The sequence below is a fragment of the Neopelma chrysocephalum genome, unplaced genomic scaffold (assembly GCF_003984885.1).
Source record: "Neopelma chrysocephalum unplaced genomic scaffold, ASM398488v2 Primary Assembly neopelma1_77, whole genome shotgun sequence".
Classification (NCBI taxonomy): Eukaryota; Metazoa; Chordata; class Aves; order Passeriformes; family Pipridae; genus Neopelma; species Neopelma chrysocephalum.
In genome coordinates, this window is record NW_020897738.1 from 3,708,586 (window position 1) to 3,727,793 (window position 19,208).

The window sequence follows — 19,208 nt, forward strand, 5'->3', positions numbered from 1 at the left end:
GACAACAGAAACCTGCAGGATCTGTTCAGGTGAAAAACTTCCATGAGTTTTGGCTTCATCTTAAATCTGTCCAGTTCCTACTCTTGAATTGTATTAGTGCCTCAAACTTTATTCCAAAATTATTTTGGATCCATAAAGAAATAGCAAAGCACATCAGATCAAGGAAGTCCTTGAGGTTTTTACATCTTGTTCTCTTCAGTACAAGCTTTTAGGGGCAACCTGCCCTCAGCTGTTTACAGCCTTTTCTTCCCTCTTTCGTGTTTTTTCTCCTCAAAACCAGCGTTTTTTCAAACTCAATACCCAACCTAAGCAGGTTTTGTTACTTTGTTCCTCCTGCCAACCCCATCCATCCCCATGAGCCCGTGACACAGAGCCAAACCCTGGGGCTGCAGCACTGAGCAAACCACCCCCTTCCTTCTCCACCTTCACTGTTCAAAGCCTGACTGACCACAGAAAGGACCAGCTAAGGATTCTCATTGATCTCCAACTCTGAGGTAAATATATGTGTTTTTACTTGGCAATTAAGAAATGCATCATTTTTTCCAAGGTAAGAAAGTTCCACTACCGTCATTTTGCACATTTAGACATGACAGGAAGCTCAAAGTTTTCCCAGGAAATATTCTACAACAGATGCATCATTTCCACTCCCAAACCAGCAAATAGAACAAACTGTTTACCAACACCTGGTCTAGTGGGAGGTGCCCCTGCCCATGACAGAGGGGTTGGCACTGAATGGTCTTTAAGGTCCCTTCCAACCCCTTAACATTCTAAGATTCTATGAAATCCCCACCTTTCTAGAGTGCTTTTAAGACACAGTTCACATTTAATCTGAATGTAGTATATACTTTGACATGTTAGGATGGGATAGAATTTAATTCTAGAACTCTGATTGTAGGAGCTCCCTGAACGCACAACTGGAGATAAAAATAATTGGAAGAAAATGGAAATGTTTCTAGGATTAAAGCTCAAGATCTGAAATGCACTGAAAAGATTAAAGGAAACAAACTCTGCGAAAAGTCAAATATTTGTTTCCCTGGCACTATGTCACTGAAAGACATCAGTTCTCTCAAAAAAATGCATTATACACTAAAAATATAGAATAAAACCACAGAGCATCAAAAGGATCATGGAACACGGACACCGAGCTTTTAAAACACTGATGACAACACAGAACATCCCCAATGCACACACACACCCTGGGAGGTTTATATATGATCTCTATATATTTCAAAGTACACACAAACTGCCCATGTGGCAGGTTGAGAAAATAGGAATACATCTTGGGAAGGGAATGAAGGAAAAAAAAAACACAGGAAAACAGGAGTTATTTACATTCAATATTCAGTAGCCTTTAACACCTCTATATACATACAGACTCTATATATGTACAGACTGCGCTGGAGCAGAGGGAAGTTATTCCAAATGCAAAAGGAAAATACAAATCCCCTGGGTAATTCACTGGACAAGCGTTTACAGGTTGCAGAGATTTCTTCATTTACAAAGAAAATACTACACACAGAGTAGACAACTTGCATCTTCAGGGAACGTGGAAGTCCTTACAAGAGGTGTGTGTTCCCAATGAACCACTGGAAATAGTGGAAAACTTGCTGTGGGAGGAGGATTTTAGGAGGTTACAACTGCATTTAATGTGTCAGACAGAGTTAACAAGTCATAATTTAGTTGCTGTCAAGGGACAGTTTAGAAAAGAAACCCCAAAATTTGGGTTTCAGTTCTCAAGTCAACTTAATTATGTACCTTCCCCTTCTGCAGCACAAGTCCAAAACTCCCGTGGCACAGAAATTGATACCATTTTACACGTGGCTTTGCCCCTTTATCAGAGACATCTGCCCTCTGTAAGTTTTATACCCACTCCAGACATACTAAACATTTTGTACAAAGCAGATCAATACCCCACAAGCAGGAAAATACAGAGACCATCCTTGCCTGGTAATTTATATGATGTGACAGTTGGTCTCCTTTCCTGCCCAGGAGGATGTTTGTCTCAGGGGCAGTGCTGCAAAGGGGCACCACTCACTGTTCCTCACCGCATCCAGTGCTATTTATACTCCTTTTCTCCCCAAGCTGCAGCAGCAGCTCATGCAGGGAACAAACTGCCCAAAACCTCCACCCCAACCACCTGAGCAGGAATTTTCAAGAGAGAAAACGTTGCTGGAGCTTGAAGGCTATTTTTTTTTTTTGCAGTTAACCTTTAAGATGTTTAACAGTCCAGAGCCGTGGCTGCAGCTGTGTTAGTAACTGGGTGGCAAAGCCAAGGCAGTGATGGTGGTAAGTAGCAGAGAGCAGGCAAAAGACAGCAAGTGGACAAATAGATTTCTGGAATGGGAACAGTTCTTAGGGATCCTGGAAGTACTATCAGCTTTTTTCCCCTTCCAAGGGACACAAGTCTATGGGAAGTTTAAGAGGCTGAAATAAAAGTGTGGTTTGCTTATCAGTACAGGGAATATCCAATATTTGCTCATCCCAGCAACCAAAGTGAGCACACCAGGCTGAGAAGAGCACTTAGGAACTGAGCGTGTCTAAGTAACTTTTTTCAAACGGTAAAAAATTTAAAAAAAAAATCACTAATTGTGAACATGGGACTTCTAGAACCATCTCACTGACAATAAGATCTAAAACACTGTTACCATCTCAGATCCCAGAAGTTTCTACATCAAATAACAATTAAGAGCCAGAGGCAAGGCAATCCCCACCCAGCCTGCCCTCACTGGCACTTTGGTTCCCTGTCTGCTGCAGTTGTGATCTGTCAATACACTCCTCAAAATCCCATCTCTGCTCTTGGAATGGATGCCAAATCCATGCATTTGTGGGTATGGAACACAGGAACATCCTTCCCCACACCCTGTGCTCCACAGTTTGCCAGGGCTCTGACAGCACTCGGGCACACTTCCCTTGCTCCCAAGACCCACCACCTGCATTCCAGGGATTTATGGAGGTGCAGCAGGTGCTACAGCAACAGGGAGCAGAGGATTTATTCCAGGTCTGTATTCCCAGTTAGTCCCAAGCGTGAGCAGGGGTTTAATCTCCCAACCAGCTCAGGCTGGAGCTGAGGGAGGTGGGCACACTCCCTTCCCTGCCGAGCAGGGGCTCCATGAGCACTGGGCTGGTGGCACAGGCAGAGTTAACTGAGCCTCAAGGGAAACAATTCCATAAGGGAACACACTGCAGCCTCAAGCTGTGGAACTTCTGCCCCGTTATTTACAGAGAAGCTCCTTCTGACCCTCGGGAGGTGCCACCCCTGCAGAGATCCTGCTCTGGCAGCTGAGCCTTCCTTAAAACACACATTTGGAGCTTTAAACAGAGTTTAGTTCTTGCCTCATTAGCGAGTTCAGCTGAGAGATTTGGGCTGCAAGACAGAAGCCTGGTTAGAGCAGCCTGGAACATGCCAAGTCCTGTCAAATTCCAATTGTACAGACTTGTTAGTTTTTTTGGAATACGGTGATTGCCTAAACAAGACTCCACTTCTTGTTAGTACAATAACTTTTATTTGACATCTACAAGATCATTATCTTGTAGTTTTTTTGGACAGGTTTATACAATCTCAATTTTTCAATAGTGCAACCTGTGCAAGCAAGAAATGACAAACATTGTCCTTCACTTTCTTATAAACATCTACTATTATAGGCAAAACAAAACTTACCCATATTATAGATAAGTGACTATTCACATTTGTACATTACAATTTCTTTTAAACAGCTCCAGATAAACTCTACAATGTCTTACAACATATTAAACAGTATTCAAGTTACTGGGTAACAGAAACAGCACATACAGCGGAACCCTCAAGTGTTTCCCATTCTCTAATTTACAGCTCAAGTAAGGTTTCATCTTACAAGTGACAAATTAAATTACGTTAATGAAGTAAAAAATAGAAGATTGTATGCGAGATGGAAGTGAATTTGCACTTAAGTTTCCATAACCACCTCAGATTAAGGAAATGCTTCAATTTAAGGAAAAACAGGCATCCAGCCATCTTTGCAGTACACATTAGGAATACCATTAATACATTAAAAATGAATTAATTTTAATTTAAGATGTTTATCACAAAAAGAACATGTTGTAGACTCAAATATATAACCCCCAGGAGAGAACCAGAAAAAATGCAACACCTGGGTATAAACACTATAAAAATGCAATAACCAATGCTGTACAACTAAGATTGTGTTTCTCTCTGAATTCCTGCCTCGTGTGTTTATCCTGTCCATGCCCGTTTCCAAAGACATGCACTGTCAAACAGAAACTGGGAAGGAACCTGAATGCATGATGTGCAATCTCTAGGTTTCATGCTTTTATAAACTCAAATTGAAGAGAAAAACCCAATATATATTTTCTATATATATACTCAATACATGCATTCGAGATCTCCCACAGCAATGGCATCGATGCACTGCGTTAAACCCTGAGCACTGTATGACAAGATAAAAATAAAGCCTGCTTGGGGATTTTCAAGCGTTTTCAAACAAATCGTGGTTTGTAGCTTAAAAGGCCAAAAGTAAAAGCAAACAGGAAGCACTACAGAGAGCATAAGGAAAGACAGATGCACCACCATAAACAACTGCTGGCTTTCAGTTCTACCAACCTTTTTAGATCTCTTTTATTCCCAAAGTATTTGAGAGCACACAACTGAACTGAAAAAGTTATATTTCTTTGGAATCTGTCCCTGATTTTTATGCAAGTGATATGCTTTTACAGCCTTTTCCTCAAAACACCAGAGTCAACACCTGTAGCTTGTCCTCCTCCTATGCGTTGCTGAGGTTGGTGATGCTCTGGGGGTGGTGCTGCTGCCAGATCTGCTGCTGCTGCACCGCGAGCTGCTGCGACTGGTCGGACGTCGACAGGAGGTTCACGAGGGGCGACACACAATTTGCAGGAATGATCAAACCTGGGAACAGCAACGAATCAGTTGTTTCATAAACACTTTGTTCATTCCACCATGTAATTTATGCAACGGTCAGTGAGTGTTTGCAATGTCAAGTCTAATCAGCACAGCCACAAGTTCTGCTTCTCAGAGGTTCATCCTTTCTCCTGTTTCACGACCTTAAAAATTTTGCCCCGGTGACAAAATTTATTCTTATGTCACTCACTCTCACATGAAACCAGATATAAGCTATTTTGGCTTTTCTAGTCTCACAGAAATTAACCACCAAGGAAGTTTAAACCTAGTTCCAACATCCTAGAAAACTGTTCCTAGAGGAGGAGCTGCCAGGATATTGCATATCCAGAGGAAACACAAATTTAAAAAAAATATGGAGATTTCAGCCTCTGAGGTCCCTGCTCTGAGGGCTTCACTAAGAGGTTTAGTGAGAAGACAATAATCTTGAAGTCATTCTGCACACTTTCAGTAGCCCAAAAACTATGAAAACAATTATTTCAAGTGCCTACTCATCTCTTCCAAGAGTGGGGAGGAAAGTGGAGCCATTATGATTTCAAGGTAGCTTGGCTGGCAGAGGCCAAATATGATGTTTTTGTTCCGAGTAAATCAAAAGAACTGAGAGAATAAGTGTCCCAAAGCCTGGCTGAAAAAAAATTCTTCCTTACCTGCCTCAAAACACTGTTTGCATTATATTGTTGAAATACAGATGTCAACAGCTGTAGTTCTGCCCCACCCCAACAGACACCCTGACAAGCCTGTTGTCTCAGAAGCATCTTTTGCAGAAGTCTGGGACAAAGCGACAACTTGCTTCTCCTCCAAGCTGGCAGTAAAGGAGCAGCAGTGCACTTACCTACGATCCTCTGCCCATCCTCTGTCCTCAGGCGAACAATCTGCATTTTCACATTTGTCCCACTCACAGAGGCCAGAACTCCTTCCACCTTTGTCCACACGCTCAGCACGGAGCCACACAGGACGTAGTAGGTCCGGCAGCGCAGTCCCACCTCACACACCAGGCCCAGACCTGCCTTCTTACAATTGCCTCTCCTACAGACAGAGGAAAAAAAGCTTTCAGAACAATTCTGCAAAACAGAAAGTATCCAATTTTATTAAAAATGAGACCTGAAGTTATTTAAGATGTTATTCAGAGTCAAGTGAGGGCTGTGAGACACACTAAGGGACGGCAGGGCTCTGATAGTAAAGTGCTCTTCAAAATGTACGGAGTCAGAGACACTGCCATTCTCAGGTGACCTGAATCATGGTATGTGAAACAAGGCTGGGATCTGATCAGTGCATTTCAGAAGCTCCAATATCAATCTGAAACTTCTACCAGTTGTGCTGTTCCTCAGGAATTCAGCCATAGCTGAGTTCAGACACACAACAGGCAGCACAGGAACAGCTGTTTCTCCCATCCATCTCATCTCTACACGAAGTATAAACATTTCCCCCCCCAAATAACATCTGAACTATCAGATCACAATAATAGCTCAGCTCAAGACACTTTGAGCACAAGCTACTCCTGGGTCATTGCACTTCTACCGAGTGTAATTTACACAAGAGCATTCATCTCATACATTAGGATTCACGTTACGAGTGCAAAGCTTCATGTTTTCACTTGAAAGTTGGGTCATTTGACTGGTCATGGGACAATTTCTCTTAAGGAAGATTTCACAAGAGTAACAGAAGAAGTGATAAAGCAGTTAAAATGAAAGCACTGGTGTGCACACAAACACTGACCAGTAGGCGTGGGTGCAGGTGTCTGCAGAGGAATTGTACTGCTCCAACCAGTGTGGCAGAGCATCCTCAGAGGGTACCTGGAAGAGTGGGAATAAAGGAAAACACATCAACACTTACACAGAACACAAGCAATTTGGTCATTACTGTGAGAAAAGAGGGAGCACCAACACTATGATGGTGCAGAGCTACAGCATCCTACAGCCTAACTTCAAACTGTCCATCCCAAAGAATGAGCAAAATGTTTAAATGCAGCAGAACCTCAGAGTTTTTTTCAGGAAATCAACCTGAACTGCTTCCTCAATTTTTTACAAATTCAACACTTGCTAGACCCTAGAGAACCTTATTTCGTCTTACCACACCACAGATAATTTATATTCAGAAAGTTTTGGATACAGGAATGCCAAAACCATGTAGACCTGCTTAATTTAAAAAGACCTAAATACAAGCCCTGCTCTGGAGAAAGAAGCCTAGTTTTTGACTTGCCAGAATTATATAAAAATACCAGAAAAAGAAAGCCCTTATACTTATTTTGATTTTTTTTTCAGTTTAAAACAAGCATAATTTTAATGGTTACCTTCTTATATTTCTTTTTCAGGTCTGCACATGTTTCTAGTTTGAGTTGTTTCCCAGTATTTGGTCTGTATACTAAAAAAAGCTTCTTTTTAGGATTCACTTCTTTTACTAGAATTGCTGTTTTCTTGTTATTTCTTATCTGCAAAAAGAAAGACAAACCAAAAACTTCCTAAATTTAAACATGATGACAGTGTCTGTCTTAAGTGATTCCATTCTGTGTTCTTTACAGAGTAGTAAGAGTTTGTAATACTACAACCAGGAATAATAATACACCTCTAGAACAGAGTGATCCACATCAACCTCACAGCTTTTCCTCTCAGTGAAAGCACATGGTTTCTTGATACAGGTTTAAATAGGAATATGAGCCCAAAATAATAGCTCTTATCAGAAAATATCCTGAGCAGCTAAAAGGAGCAATTCATACTCATCATTAAAAACAAATTTAAAATGAATTTGTAAGACTCAAAAGTATCTTGCAAAACTGAACAGTAAATTTTTCAGGTTACATTTCCCTGAACATAAACCAAGAGACAGAAGAACCTTACCTGTAGTGATAAATAAAATCCATCATCTGGACCTGTCTGTTCAGCCCAGAGCTTTGTTGCTTCATCCCAAGACATTCCTCTCTCCACACTGATCTACAAGAGAGTGGGAGTACTTGAGTGGGAACAGACTTTAAAACAGTTACACACATAGGAACTAAACATGCTGTAAAAGCTTTTAGTATGTCAGTTTTGATAAAGATGATACAGAATTAACTTACTGTGTACAGCTCTACATGTCCAGAGGTAGAATATCCAGGAGTTAAAAACTTCTTAACATCTGCCTTCCTTACTTTCTCATCCCCAGAGCCCAAATCTGAAAAGGAAAGCACAGTTTTATTCCATTTCTCTGTTCTCACACAAGTACAAGAGTACTGACAAATGATTTACTCACCCAAGATGCCCATGTCATATCTCCCATTCTTTTTAGCATTTTGAATAACTGCATTTAACGTGTCAGAGAAGTACTGGAACAAAGCGTTCTGCTGATGGACTTCCATTCCAAGAATTCGATTCAGAAACTTCCCTATATTGTTATAATCTTAAAAAAAGAAAGAAATACATGTTTTAGGTCAACAAAGATTAAGTTTGATAATAACAAGCTCTTAGTCAGTACTCAAAGAGTCTCAAAGACTATTTAAATCTATTCTTTCAGAAATGGAGAAAACATTACGCTCTTCAAAAGAGTAACTTCTTAGACAGTTCAGGATAGAACAAGTTCAGTCCTGTTGCTAGGAATCCACTATCATGGCATATGATATTCCCAGCAGCATCCCAAAGATGCACTGAACACACCAGTACCTTTATCAAGTGTCAGTATTCCGGATCTGTCTTCTACATTTATCAAGCCCACGCCGATCAATCCCTGACGAACATCTAGGAAAGAGAAGGAAGTTCAATCAGAGCTGCTTTGCCATCTAAAAATAACCCAATGAAGTAACAGCTTGTTTAGCAATGGGATCCAATTCCAAAACTGTGACACCCTTCGATTCGATTATTTACAATTTCTACCTAATACATCAATAAGCAAGACAGGACTTTGCCTTCTGTCCCTCCAGGAAGCAGAGGCAGTGAAAACCACCAGTGGCACCATGGATGAGAACAAGATACCATAATGGATAATGGGAAAGTGTAGTTAAAGAACTGTATATAATACTCAGGCCAAGCAGATACAGAACATTCCTTTTATTGAGAGTTCACGGATCTTGTTTCATACGTGAACTTCAACATTCAAGCAACGTGCACAGACTCTCCCTGGCTGTTATTCCCATCTGTCCCAGCTGATCAGTTTAAATAGTAACAATGTTTTATAGCTCTCAAATTATTTGCATTTTCTGCCTACTGGAGAAGGATCAAAAGAAAGCTATTGCAGCCAGTGAATTATCTTACCTTTGAAGAAGTCTCCAGGAAAATCAGGAGGAGGTGAGACCATTGGGGAGTCCAAGTTCACAATGGATTTCATAACAATCTCCAAAGCATTTCTGCCATACTGTGCAAGGAAAAGAAAGTTATTCTATCAACGGGATCCAGTCTTTGTGCCCCAAGCACATGTACTTTGATTCATAATAAAATATTTTTCTCTGCAATAGTAAAGGGAATTGGTTATTACCTTTACGTAGTGTAGCTTATAATTGAAAACAAAGCAGTCTTAATTTCTAATTAGAACTGCCAAATAAATCTTTCAGCTGTGATGGAAGGGACACACCATTTAGTTAAGACTTTGCCAAAGCAGAACAGTGATTTCCACCCATTTGTGTTCTACATGGCTTTGCAAACAGAATTAAGAATGTTACTGGCTATCTCAGAAAGTGATACAGTTAAAGGCAGGAGATGGGAAAGATCCTTCCTCAACAGGTCATTTGTGGAATAAGCACCACAGCACAGGTTTTCCAACAAAAATAGAACCATCACCTTGTTGTCAAAATTGAATCTGCTGAGGTCTCGAGTTTCTGTGGCCCTTCTGTCCCCGTGGGTGAGGGCTCCCTGTTAAGACACACAGTTGCCATTAAACAGAATTTTAAGAAAAAGAAATCTAATTTGCATTTTCTCAAATGAAGGTTCAGACTGCTTGAAACAATCTTACCAAGCTCTCCAGTCTTTTTGCAACTATGGATGCAAATCTTTGCTCTCCTGCCAGTTCAGAAATGAGGAACACATACTCTGGAGCAGTCACTTGGTTGGATCTGTGAGTTCTTCCTGGATAATTAAATAGAAGCACGTATGTTAAATAAATTCCACTTCACGGAATATTTCTAATAAACTATGAATTGTGTAGAGTAAGGAAAAAAAGCTAGAACTTAATCCTGCTGAAAATTAAGTTTCTGCCTTATTACAGCCAACAGAAGGCAGCACAGATGCTCTAGAGCTGTGGCAACTTTTATAAAGACATTTGATACATGAATAAAACTCCAAAGCTGCAGCACAGGCTTGTTTGCAAGGTTTCTTTCAAAACTTTCGAGACAATTAGCTATGACTGCAGAAAAAGCAGATTCTGCTCATGGGTAAAGAAGACTGGAGGGGTCCTTAAGAGGTCACCTACTCAATCTGATCTTCCATGAGTCAGCAGTAAACTCAGTCAGTATTACTGAGTTTGCTAGAGAAAGGATACAAAAAGAAGTATTTACCAAACTGCTGTATTGCTCTGTCTGCACTCCAGGGCAGCTCCAGGGTCATGTGAACTCTCCGTCTCTGGTTCTTGGCTCTCCGATCTGCTTGCAATGATATCCCAGAGCTGGCGGCCTCTGAGATGATGGCAATGTTCTTGGAGGAAGAAAAATATAAAAACAAGATCAAGCTTCAGTTTTCAGTGTCTAAGAAAAATCTCATTATACAGCTATTAGCAAACATCAGACTGGAATGGTGTCACTGTTACTTGGTCTTCCTATTGCAAGGAGGAGGGAAGAGAGACAAGGTGTGGTTCCCTTTATCAGAGTTAGAAATGTTAATGAACTTTTCTTGACTGAAAAGAGTGGGTTTTGCTTCTTTACTTTTCAACATCATCTCTGTGCAAATGAAAACAGGTGGTACATGCTGCAGTCTTGCCACCCCAGAGAGCAGGTTGCTCTGACACTGGTTGGCACTTCAGAAAGAAGGGGGGGGACACAGAGACTTGTTCCAATAGTAACACAGAGAAGACAAAAAGTTGCTGCTATTGCTGTATAAGGAAGAGGATCCAGCCTCTCTGGTGCCTTTAGAGGATGTAAATGTTTGGACTGTGCACAAGTCACTTACAGGAACTGAGTCTTTACCCTCAAGTGTCACAACAGACCACACAAGTTCCACACAGTGACATTTACTCCATTTGCCCTCTTGTGGCAGCACGGCCCAAGTGAATCACTGGGAAGGGTTTTTCCCCCCTCCTTCTTTATCACCTTCAATCCTACCATTATTCCAGTCAGGATTTTCTTTCAGATTGCAATGTAAAGGACAAAAGCCATCACTCTTCCCAGCATTATTTCTCAATCCTTGTTAGGGTTAACAACCTCACCTTTTCCATGGAAGTTTTTTCATACCAAGTCAGTGGTTTTCCCCATTTCCCCATTTCACTATTACCTCTTGGAAGGAGAGGTACACAGTTATCCAGATCAATGAATCAGAGACATGAACCACAAATCTGCCTTTTAAACATGTTTTGTTTTACAAGATCAGCTTAAAGATGCAAGCTTTTGGTTTGGCACATGAGTGCACACCTCAAGGACAAGCCTCTGAGGTCACCCAAACTACTGCCTGACCTTTCAAGCACAGTGGAACACACTGATTTGAAAAACAAAACACACAGCAGTGAACAGAAAATGCTTATTAACTAGTACTTATAGTGCAGGCCCTCTCCAGCTCTCCTGTAGCTCCCTTCAGGTACTGAAAGGTCACAATAAGGTCACTGGAGCTTCTCTTCTTCAGAGAAAGGATAACTCTTAGACATATTTCTGTAATGTATTTTGATTTAAAATTGAGATATAACACAAAGATGTCTCAGCATTCCAGTGCAATTTTCCATTCCTTCTCCTCCCATTGCTTATAAAAGCATAGTGAGAAAGAGGAAACCACAATTTTTCACTCCTTCTTTCATTATTAGGCAATACTTTATCCCAACGCTACTACGAGTCACTGTGCAACGATGGCTGAGCCACAACTCAATAGCTTTGTGTTGCCATGGCATCTGGCATGTTTTATCTCTTTAAGGATTACCTTATCTCCATCCATGAACCTCTGCTTTTCTGTGATGTTCAGGATTTCCACAGGCACATCCAGCTCAGACCTGGACTCATAGGAAATGCTGCCGTCGTCGTTGCTCACAACCCGCCCTTTGCGGCCCGTCATCTTCCAAAGGAAAAGGGAACACAAGCTCATTGTGGCAATATCAAAACCACTCCATGACCAAAAGCCCCAAGCAATATTGCTATTTATTCATGTACCAACCTCAAAATAGAGTCAGCAATTTACTCCAAGTGCAAAAGTACATTAGAGAACCTGGGTTATTTTTTGGTTGATGCCATGACCCACTATGTGGAACACTGATTTAGAGGTAACTCAGGGAACCAGAAAAAGCATAACAAAGCATATCTATGTAAAAATGTCATATTATGCTACTGTTCATAAAGGATTTACCAGCAGTACTAAGAAAATAAACTCAACAGATAGCTTAGAGTGTCACTAATTTTGACAGGGCCTTTTAAATCACAGTGATGTTTCTACTTGATAGAGACAGGCAGTTCGAAGGTATGTTTCTGAAGTTATTGAGAAAGAGAGAATAATTAATCAGGCTTTTCATTAACACACCCAGGTCCTTAATCTCCATTGTCTTGGAGGATGAACTAAAGCTTCAAATTGACTACAGCTAGTTAGAGAAACAGACCACTATAAAGCAAGAGAAACTGGTGTGATTTACCCAACAGGAAACTATCAGGCTCTGAAATGACCTGTTCATCCATTCAGAACTCTCTGTATTCTAAAACAATCTTCAAGTTTCTCTAATTCAGAGCCATCCAGCAAGGTAACCTCTACTCTCACCACCTGTGAAATTACTGCCTAGAACTGATAAGCAAGCTCTTTAAAAACACATTTTTCTACATGTGAACACCAGCCTACCTCTGCAACATTTTCAGGACCACCCAGTTCATCTATAAGCTCATCCAGTGTATTAGGTGGAAGATCTTCAGCCAGCTTTTCCAGTTTATCCAGCAGTTCTTTCTTCATTTGTTGGGCCCTTTCAACAGCATCCTGACTCGTTACAAAGCTGCTGTTTGTGTTACTGTTTGCTGAAATTTAAGAGAGACTCTTTGAGATTTAGAATTTTATTGCCCAGCTGCTAAGAATGTGAATCAACATCAAAAACTTCTTACCAGACGTGTTGGTACTCGAGGTGGTGGTACCAACAGTGGAAGTGAAGCAGCTGGGTCGTTTGGATCCCAGACCAGAGGCTAGTAAGGCACTTTGAATGGAATCTGGGTCTATGCTTTTCTTCTTTTTCTTTTCTTTATTTTTTTTATGCTCTTTTCTAATGAGCCAGGGATCTAAAGTTAAAAAAAAGTTTCAAACATTTACTGAACAGCCAATCCTTCCCTTTGAAAGAAATACATTCTCATTGCAAAAAGTGACTTAGAGAAGTCTGAACTCCAGCTGTGTAAAATCTAATTGAAGATTTACATTCTAATGCTAATTCCAGTCTCACTGGGACTAAACTACATGATTAGCAAACATTTGTTGTCCATTGAAATGGTTAGGAAAGATTTTCTGCTTATTATTTGCAAACACAGCTACTTGCTTGATGAAACACAAACTCTCTTACCATCTTCATCATCCTCACTGGATTCATCTCTGAATGGGTTGAAGTCATCATCATCTCCAGAACTCAAGAATTTGGAGCTCTCATTGTCACTTTCTTCATTATCTGAAGCATCAGACTCACTCTCACTCTCATCAGAGCTGCTGCCTGCAAGGCCCCCTGTCTTGCGAGCTTTCTTGGCTTCTCTGCTTATCTCCTCACCTGATCCATCACCCCAGGAAGAAAAACAACTTAGTTTAAACCTTGTAGTCAACACTTTGAGGTTTGTGTTACCCACTGCTGCACATAAACTAGAAAAATACTCAATTTCTAAAAACAGAACTGTTTGAAAGAATCTAAGTTTTAAGCAAGATCTCTCTCCCAAGTTCTTTATCATCACCTACTTTTGGGCAAGAAGATAATCAGTTTGGGAATGGGGATGTATTAGGCTTCTCTTTACTGAGCCTCAAGAAAAAAAATCAATTATTTGTGTGACTGCATGAGGAAATGGTCTGTGCAAGGCATTTTACACCCATAACAGCTCAATCCAATTTTGAACAAAAAGTACCCAAAATGTACAGGATATAGTGCTTCAGCAGCAGTTGTAAAATCTAATAATGGAAATCCCCAAAAAAGTCTCAGAGACCTGCAGTACATGCTCCTACATGAATGACTGTACAGATATTCCCATATTTTATCCAAAGTTTACTCTAGGCAGCTCTAAAGTTGCCATTTCCACTATGGCATTAGTGTAAGAACATCAGCATTACCTTTTCGTTTCTTTATTTTGTTCTCCTTGCAAGGGCTGTCTCGGGGTGAATTGTTGTTACTTTGAGCAGTCAAGTCAATTCCCAACAAGCTGAACAGCTTCTTCCTGTCGGGAGCTGGAAAGTGCTTTTCAATAAGAGACTGGAATACTCCTCTGTGTAAGAAAAAAAAAAAAAGAGTTCTTCAGTGGAATTTGCATTTATTTAAAATACAAAGCTGTAACATTTTAACTGCTTGAGTTCTCTGAAGAATGAGTGCACAGGAGCACTCTGAATATTAGCACCTGTATTGCTGTATTTGTCACCTTGAAAGCAGGAGACATTTATTTTACAGCATTGTTACGTAAAATCTACTAAATCTGGTTTTGATAGCAAGTGGTATTGCTACTGCCATTTTTTTATTGCTCAGTTTAAGTAACAGATTAATTTAATTTATTAAGATCTCCAGCAAGGCAGCCCTGGGATTGGCTCTGGCTCATCTCAAAGAAGGAAGTCATGGTTTGCAACCTGCTCTGGTTTAAATGCAGTGCACGCTCAGCAAGTCTTCCCCTCCTCCCAGTTTGAGTAGAACAGTATGAGCTGTTCACATCTGACAACATTTTGGAATGCCAGAAGAACTAGGAACTAACCAAGGGGTCACCTGAGCAATACTGTCAGACCTTAGGTACAGGAAGCTGCAGTAAAGAACATCAGTACTAAAGGATTCCCAACTTTCTGTGCACTGATGAACTTCTGACACATAAAAGGACAAATGACACACACACACACACAAAGCCAGATGAACGTTAGTTTTGTAAAGAACAGTTTTAAAACTTCAGTCTTACTTTGCTGTGGAAACAAAGTCGTTCAGTTCACCTCCACCTTCCTCCAAAGCTTCCAATGTTCTTGCTTCCCCTGTTGACTGCAGGCCAATGACAACACACTAAGGGACAAATGAACACCACACACTGTCACTAGGTCTGAGTTGCAAGTTTATTTTGCCTGAATTTCTGCTCATTAAATAGCTTCAACATCATAAAGTACAAAAACATGGCTGAAAATATTTGCATTATATATATAAAAAAATTATCTAATAGCTTTACAATTGAGAAAAATATTTAAAAATAGGTTTCGATCGACTTACTTTGCCATTCTTGATTTCCTCCCGAGCAAGCTGCACCACCCTCTTCACCTTGGAGGCTATGCAAAGGTACTTGAAAAACCTCTGGTGTGCTGACCAAAACTGCCCCCACATGGACTTTTTCATCCGTTGCTCCGCGTCGATGAGATCGGCCGCCTGCTGAAACCTCTCCCGAGCACTGACCCACTGAACAAGACATCAGGAATCGCTTTACAGGTTGTATTTCAAGGCTCAGAGATACATTGTTTAATATCCAAATAAAGACAGGAGAGTTTAAAGTTACAGCAAAGCTCACAAAAAAACCCAGCTATGGCTTAGTAAATTAAGCAATTACTCTCTTAATAAAAACCAGATACATTTGCATTACAACCAGAGCAAACATACACAGTATTTTCTAATTATCTAGATTCTCCCTTAATACATTAAAGGTTAAGAATGCAGAGAGCACTGCCCATAATTAATTATTAAGCACCATCCCAAGAAGAGAACAACCCACGGCCTTGGTTTGCCTAAATGGAGGCAGAGGAGCACAAAAGTAGGACCAATAGAACAGCTTTATCTTGGGCAACAGTGACCAAAGTCTCTGAAGTACTGCTAGAAGGCAGTGGATTTTGGCAGGTACTGGAAGATACAACCAAAACTGCACCTTTGATGACTCAGAACAAAAATTAACAGCTTTTGCCAAGCCTTAAATGGAGAAATCTTTATATTAAAAGAGACAAGGAGATGCCATTCCCATCTCTCAACAGGTTGTTTCAGGAGCATTCAAGTTTCAACCAACTTCAACCTCTCAGAACTCAATACAGAAAGCAAATTTAGAAAGGGGTTCTTACCAGTTTCACAGATTTATTGTACATTTTAACATATTCCTGTGAAAGCAGAACTTCGTCGATTTTGAAAGTTACACCTGAAAAGCTCAACTGCCTTGCTATGTACATTCCTCTCAGCTTCATATCCATAGCAACTATTTCCATGGCACCAACACCTCTAAAATAAAGGAACAAATTAAGTCCATATTAGAATTTTCAAGAGCAAGGATTTGTTAAGAAAACCCAAACCCACAACCTCAAGCGCTCTAGAAGAAAACAGCGAGCTTACAAATGTGAAGGAATATGTTTCTGAAATCATTAGTACTGTTTTGTTAAACACATCCAATCAGGGGGTCTCGAAATTTAGCCCTTACATAAAACTGTATCCCTGCCTTGTGAGAATTAAGTGATCCCAAGAGGTAAAACTCAGTTATTTTTTTTCCCAAATGACCTAGGAAGCGTAAGGAGACAGCACCTTACAAACTGTAAGTGGATAATGGAGTTGGTCCAAATCTTAACAGAATCTTGTATTGTAATTTTATAGATTCCACTGAAGATTTAAAATAATTAATACAAACTGCAGTGAGCCATTCGAATTTATGCTGGCATGAAAATTATTTAATTAGTAGGTAACTTCAGTTCTCCTCAGCAGCAACACACCTCCAGCAATACCTCGAGAGCACTGAAGTCACCTGCAAAGCTTTGCTACTCACAGGCTTGGGGCTGTAATTTCATTATTGCTCATTTGATCCATACTCAGTAATGAAGTGAGACTACACTTGCACAGTCTAGAAGAGTCATGCATCATGCAGATGGTAAATAAAATGCACACTAAGCTTCCTGAAGTGTTCAAAATTCTTTAAGTAGGCAAAACATACTAAATGCTCGCCTACCGAAGAATGCAGCAGTGGTGTTTTCTGACCCCTCACATTTAGTTTTATTGACACATTCTGAAGTATGAAGTACTCTGTCACAGCAGACACAATTTCCCTGAGCTGGGCTCTTATGCCAGTAAGGACAAGAAAGAGATTTCCTCCTATTAAATTGCCTGAGCTGATGCATAAACAGAGGCCTTCTGCAGTGAGCCATCAACTACACTGAACACACAGCACACACAGGGTGTTTTCATGTCCTTTCCTAACACCCACATTAAGGGTTTTTTCCCAGCAAGCTTCTAAACCTCTCAAATTTTTCTGTGAGCAAGAGAAACATCCTATTTTTCACCACCTAACATAAAGCACATTTCTGCCACAGTTAGAAAGTTCTTGGTGTGACAGGACATGTCTGCAGAGGACTGAGTGAGTGAAGACAAGGAACTGCAGAGCACAGTCAGCCACAACTCCATGTGTTTTTGCTGTAGGTCTTTGAAATATTACCTTCTTTCAACAGCCTGAATAAAATCACTGAATTCCCTAAAGGGAGTTCCTTCACCCCAAATTCCAAGCCGGTTCATATATGCCATGTTTCTTGGCTCAGATGCACCTGAGGAGAAGAACAGAGTCTGAAGCAGTGCCAGCAAAGACATACAGAGACACTGAGTGCAAAGCCAGCAGCACATACCTGTGGCACTGGCATAAACAACCCTGGCTTTGGGAAGTTTATTTTGAAGCTCCAATACGGCCAGACCTGTCTTTGTTGGTTTTGATGAACCAACAGGACACAGATTCTTTGCTTTATGACACTCATCAAATACAATCTGAATTGTAATTAAGGAAAACTTCGTCCCACGTTTTTAGAATGAGGATCTCAAACAGAAGGCAAGAAAAACTGCTAGTTTCAACAGGTAAATCATTGACTCAAGAAGACACTAGTGTTTTTTCACTAAAAATCTTGGGAAAACATTTAGCTACTAGTTCAGTATTTAACAACACAATGGCCAACACTTGAGTTCTTGAGAATGCTGTTGACACTCGAATTTTTTTAATAATTCACTGGAGAGAAGTTTAGTGTAAAATTAAAATATGATGCTTAAGAATCTTATGTGCTTGTTATAGAAAAAGCAGAAGCTTCCTTGTAGCCGAGTTGTGTGGCAAAAAGATAATGATAATACTTTTGGCACACAGTTCGTAAAAGTTCAAGTCTCATGTCAGAGCATGCACACAACTGATTGCCAACACAAATAAAGAACAATACCTACAAATGCACAATTATCTTTAAAGATTTAAGTTTAAACAGAAGTTTGGTCAGAATAAACTGAACTCCAGACAAAGGATACAACACCATCAAAGTCTTCACCACACCAGTGAAGCAGCTGCTTTAATCTGGTTTTGTATTTCCCTCCAGACTGACTTTCCCCAATAAGAGAAGAATAGGTAGCAAAGATGACACCTTTCTTCACGCTTCCATTATGTTTGGAAGAGATTTTCCCATACTTGAACTGCAATAAAAAGAAATTACAGAAATTAATAAAAAAAGAGATCCCTCCTCAATCCCACCTCCCAGATGATTATGGGATGCTGGTGGTCTCAACCTTAAAGGTGTGAACATGGTGATCCATCCATATCCCACATCCTGATTCAGGGCACAGCTGGCACGTGGCCATGTGGTTAAGGGGTTATACTGGGCCTTATTTAAATACACATTCAAGGAAGACTAGAGCTGAGGCTTCAAAAGCTTAACAGACACATTCTTTGGCTACACACTTTCCTTAATTTAAATACAACTGAGCTTTTAGTTTCAATGTATCCCTTTAAAGTCAATACCTCAAGTGTATTTACTGCTGCTACCACAAGTGATGATTTCTAAAGCTTAAGTTTAGAAATTAAGAACTCACGATGCAAAAATATAACTTAAATCAAACTTTAAGTTCAGTGAATTCAACCAGCAATCACACTTCACAATTTAAGTGGTTAATCCTGAGCAGAGGCACAGTCTCCAAAAATAACTGCTCACACCACTGCTGCTTTAACAAGTCACTGAGCAAGTCCATTATTCAAGTATTACACACAAAATATATTACATCTAAAATGTGCACTGAGAGATAGAAAGGAAAAAAAAATCAAATGCTACAA

At 40.2% G+C, this 19,208-nt stretch overlaps 1 protein-coding gene across 2 annotated transcripts in view; it reads right to left on the reverse strand.

The window, feature by feature from the left end:
• Positions 1 to 1,324: 1,324 nt before the first annotated feature.
• SBNO1 (strawberry notch homolog 1) overlaps positions 1,325 to 19,208 on the reverse strand; it is a 32,499-nt gene continuing 14,615 nt past the window's right edge. For both annotated transcript variants that reach the window (XM_027689621.1, XM_027689622.1), the window contains exons 10-32: positions 18,413 to 18,574; positions 17,758 to 17,893; positions 17,574 to 17,679; positions 16,222 to 16,375; positions 15,392 to 15,574; positions 15,093 to 15,190; positions 14,272 to 14,423; positions 13,526 to 13,723; positions 13,080 to 13,250; positions 12,826 to 12,995; positions 11,926 to 12,057; positions 10,365 to 10,500; positions 9,824 to 9,936; positions 9,652 to 9,723; positions 9,130 to 9,229; positions 8,542 to 8,616; positions 8,135 to 8,281; positions 7,962 to 8,056; positions 7,744 to 7,836; positions 7,200 to 7,337; positions 6,626 to 6,702; positions 5,742 to 5,935; positions 1,325 to 4,900 (exon numbers count right to left, since the gene is read on the reverse strand). In XM_027689621.1, the coding sequence (XP_027545422.1) occupies positions 4,758 to 4,900; positions 5,742 to 5,935; positions 6,626 to 6,702; positions 7,200 to 7,337; positions 7,744 to 7,836; positions 7,962 to 8,056; positions 8,135 to 8,281; positions 8,542 to 8,616; positions 9,130 to 9,229; positions 9,652 to 9,723; positions 9,824 to 9,936; positions 10,365 to 10,500; positions 11,926 to 12,057; positions 12,826 to 12,995; positions 13,080 to 13,250; positions 13,526 to 13,723; positions 14,272 to 14,423; positions 15,093 to 15,190; positions 15,392 to 15,574; positions 16,222 to 16,375; positions 17,574 to 17,679; positions 17,758 to 17,893; positions 18,413 to 18,574 (3,045 nt within the window). In that variant the 3' untranslated portion in view covers positions 1,325 to 4,757. The remainder of the gene's footprint in view (positions 4,901 to 5,741; positions 5,936 to 6,625; positions 6,703 to 7,199; positions 7,338 to 7,743; positions 7,837 to 7,961; positions 8,057 to 8,134; positions 8,282 to 8,541; positions 8,617 to 9,129; positions 9,230 to 9,651; positions 9,724 to 9,823; positions 9,937 to 10,364; positions 10,501 to 11,925; positions 12,058 to 12,825; positions 12,996 to 13,079; positions 13,251 to 13,525; positions 13,724 to 14,271; positions 14,424 to 15,092; positions 15,191 to 15,391; positions 15,575 to 16,221; positions 16,376 to 17,573; positions 17,680 to 17,757; positions 17,894 to 18,412; positions 18,575 to 19,208) is intronic.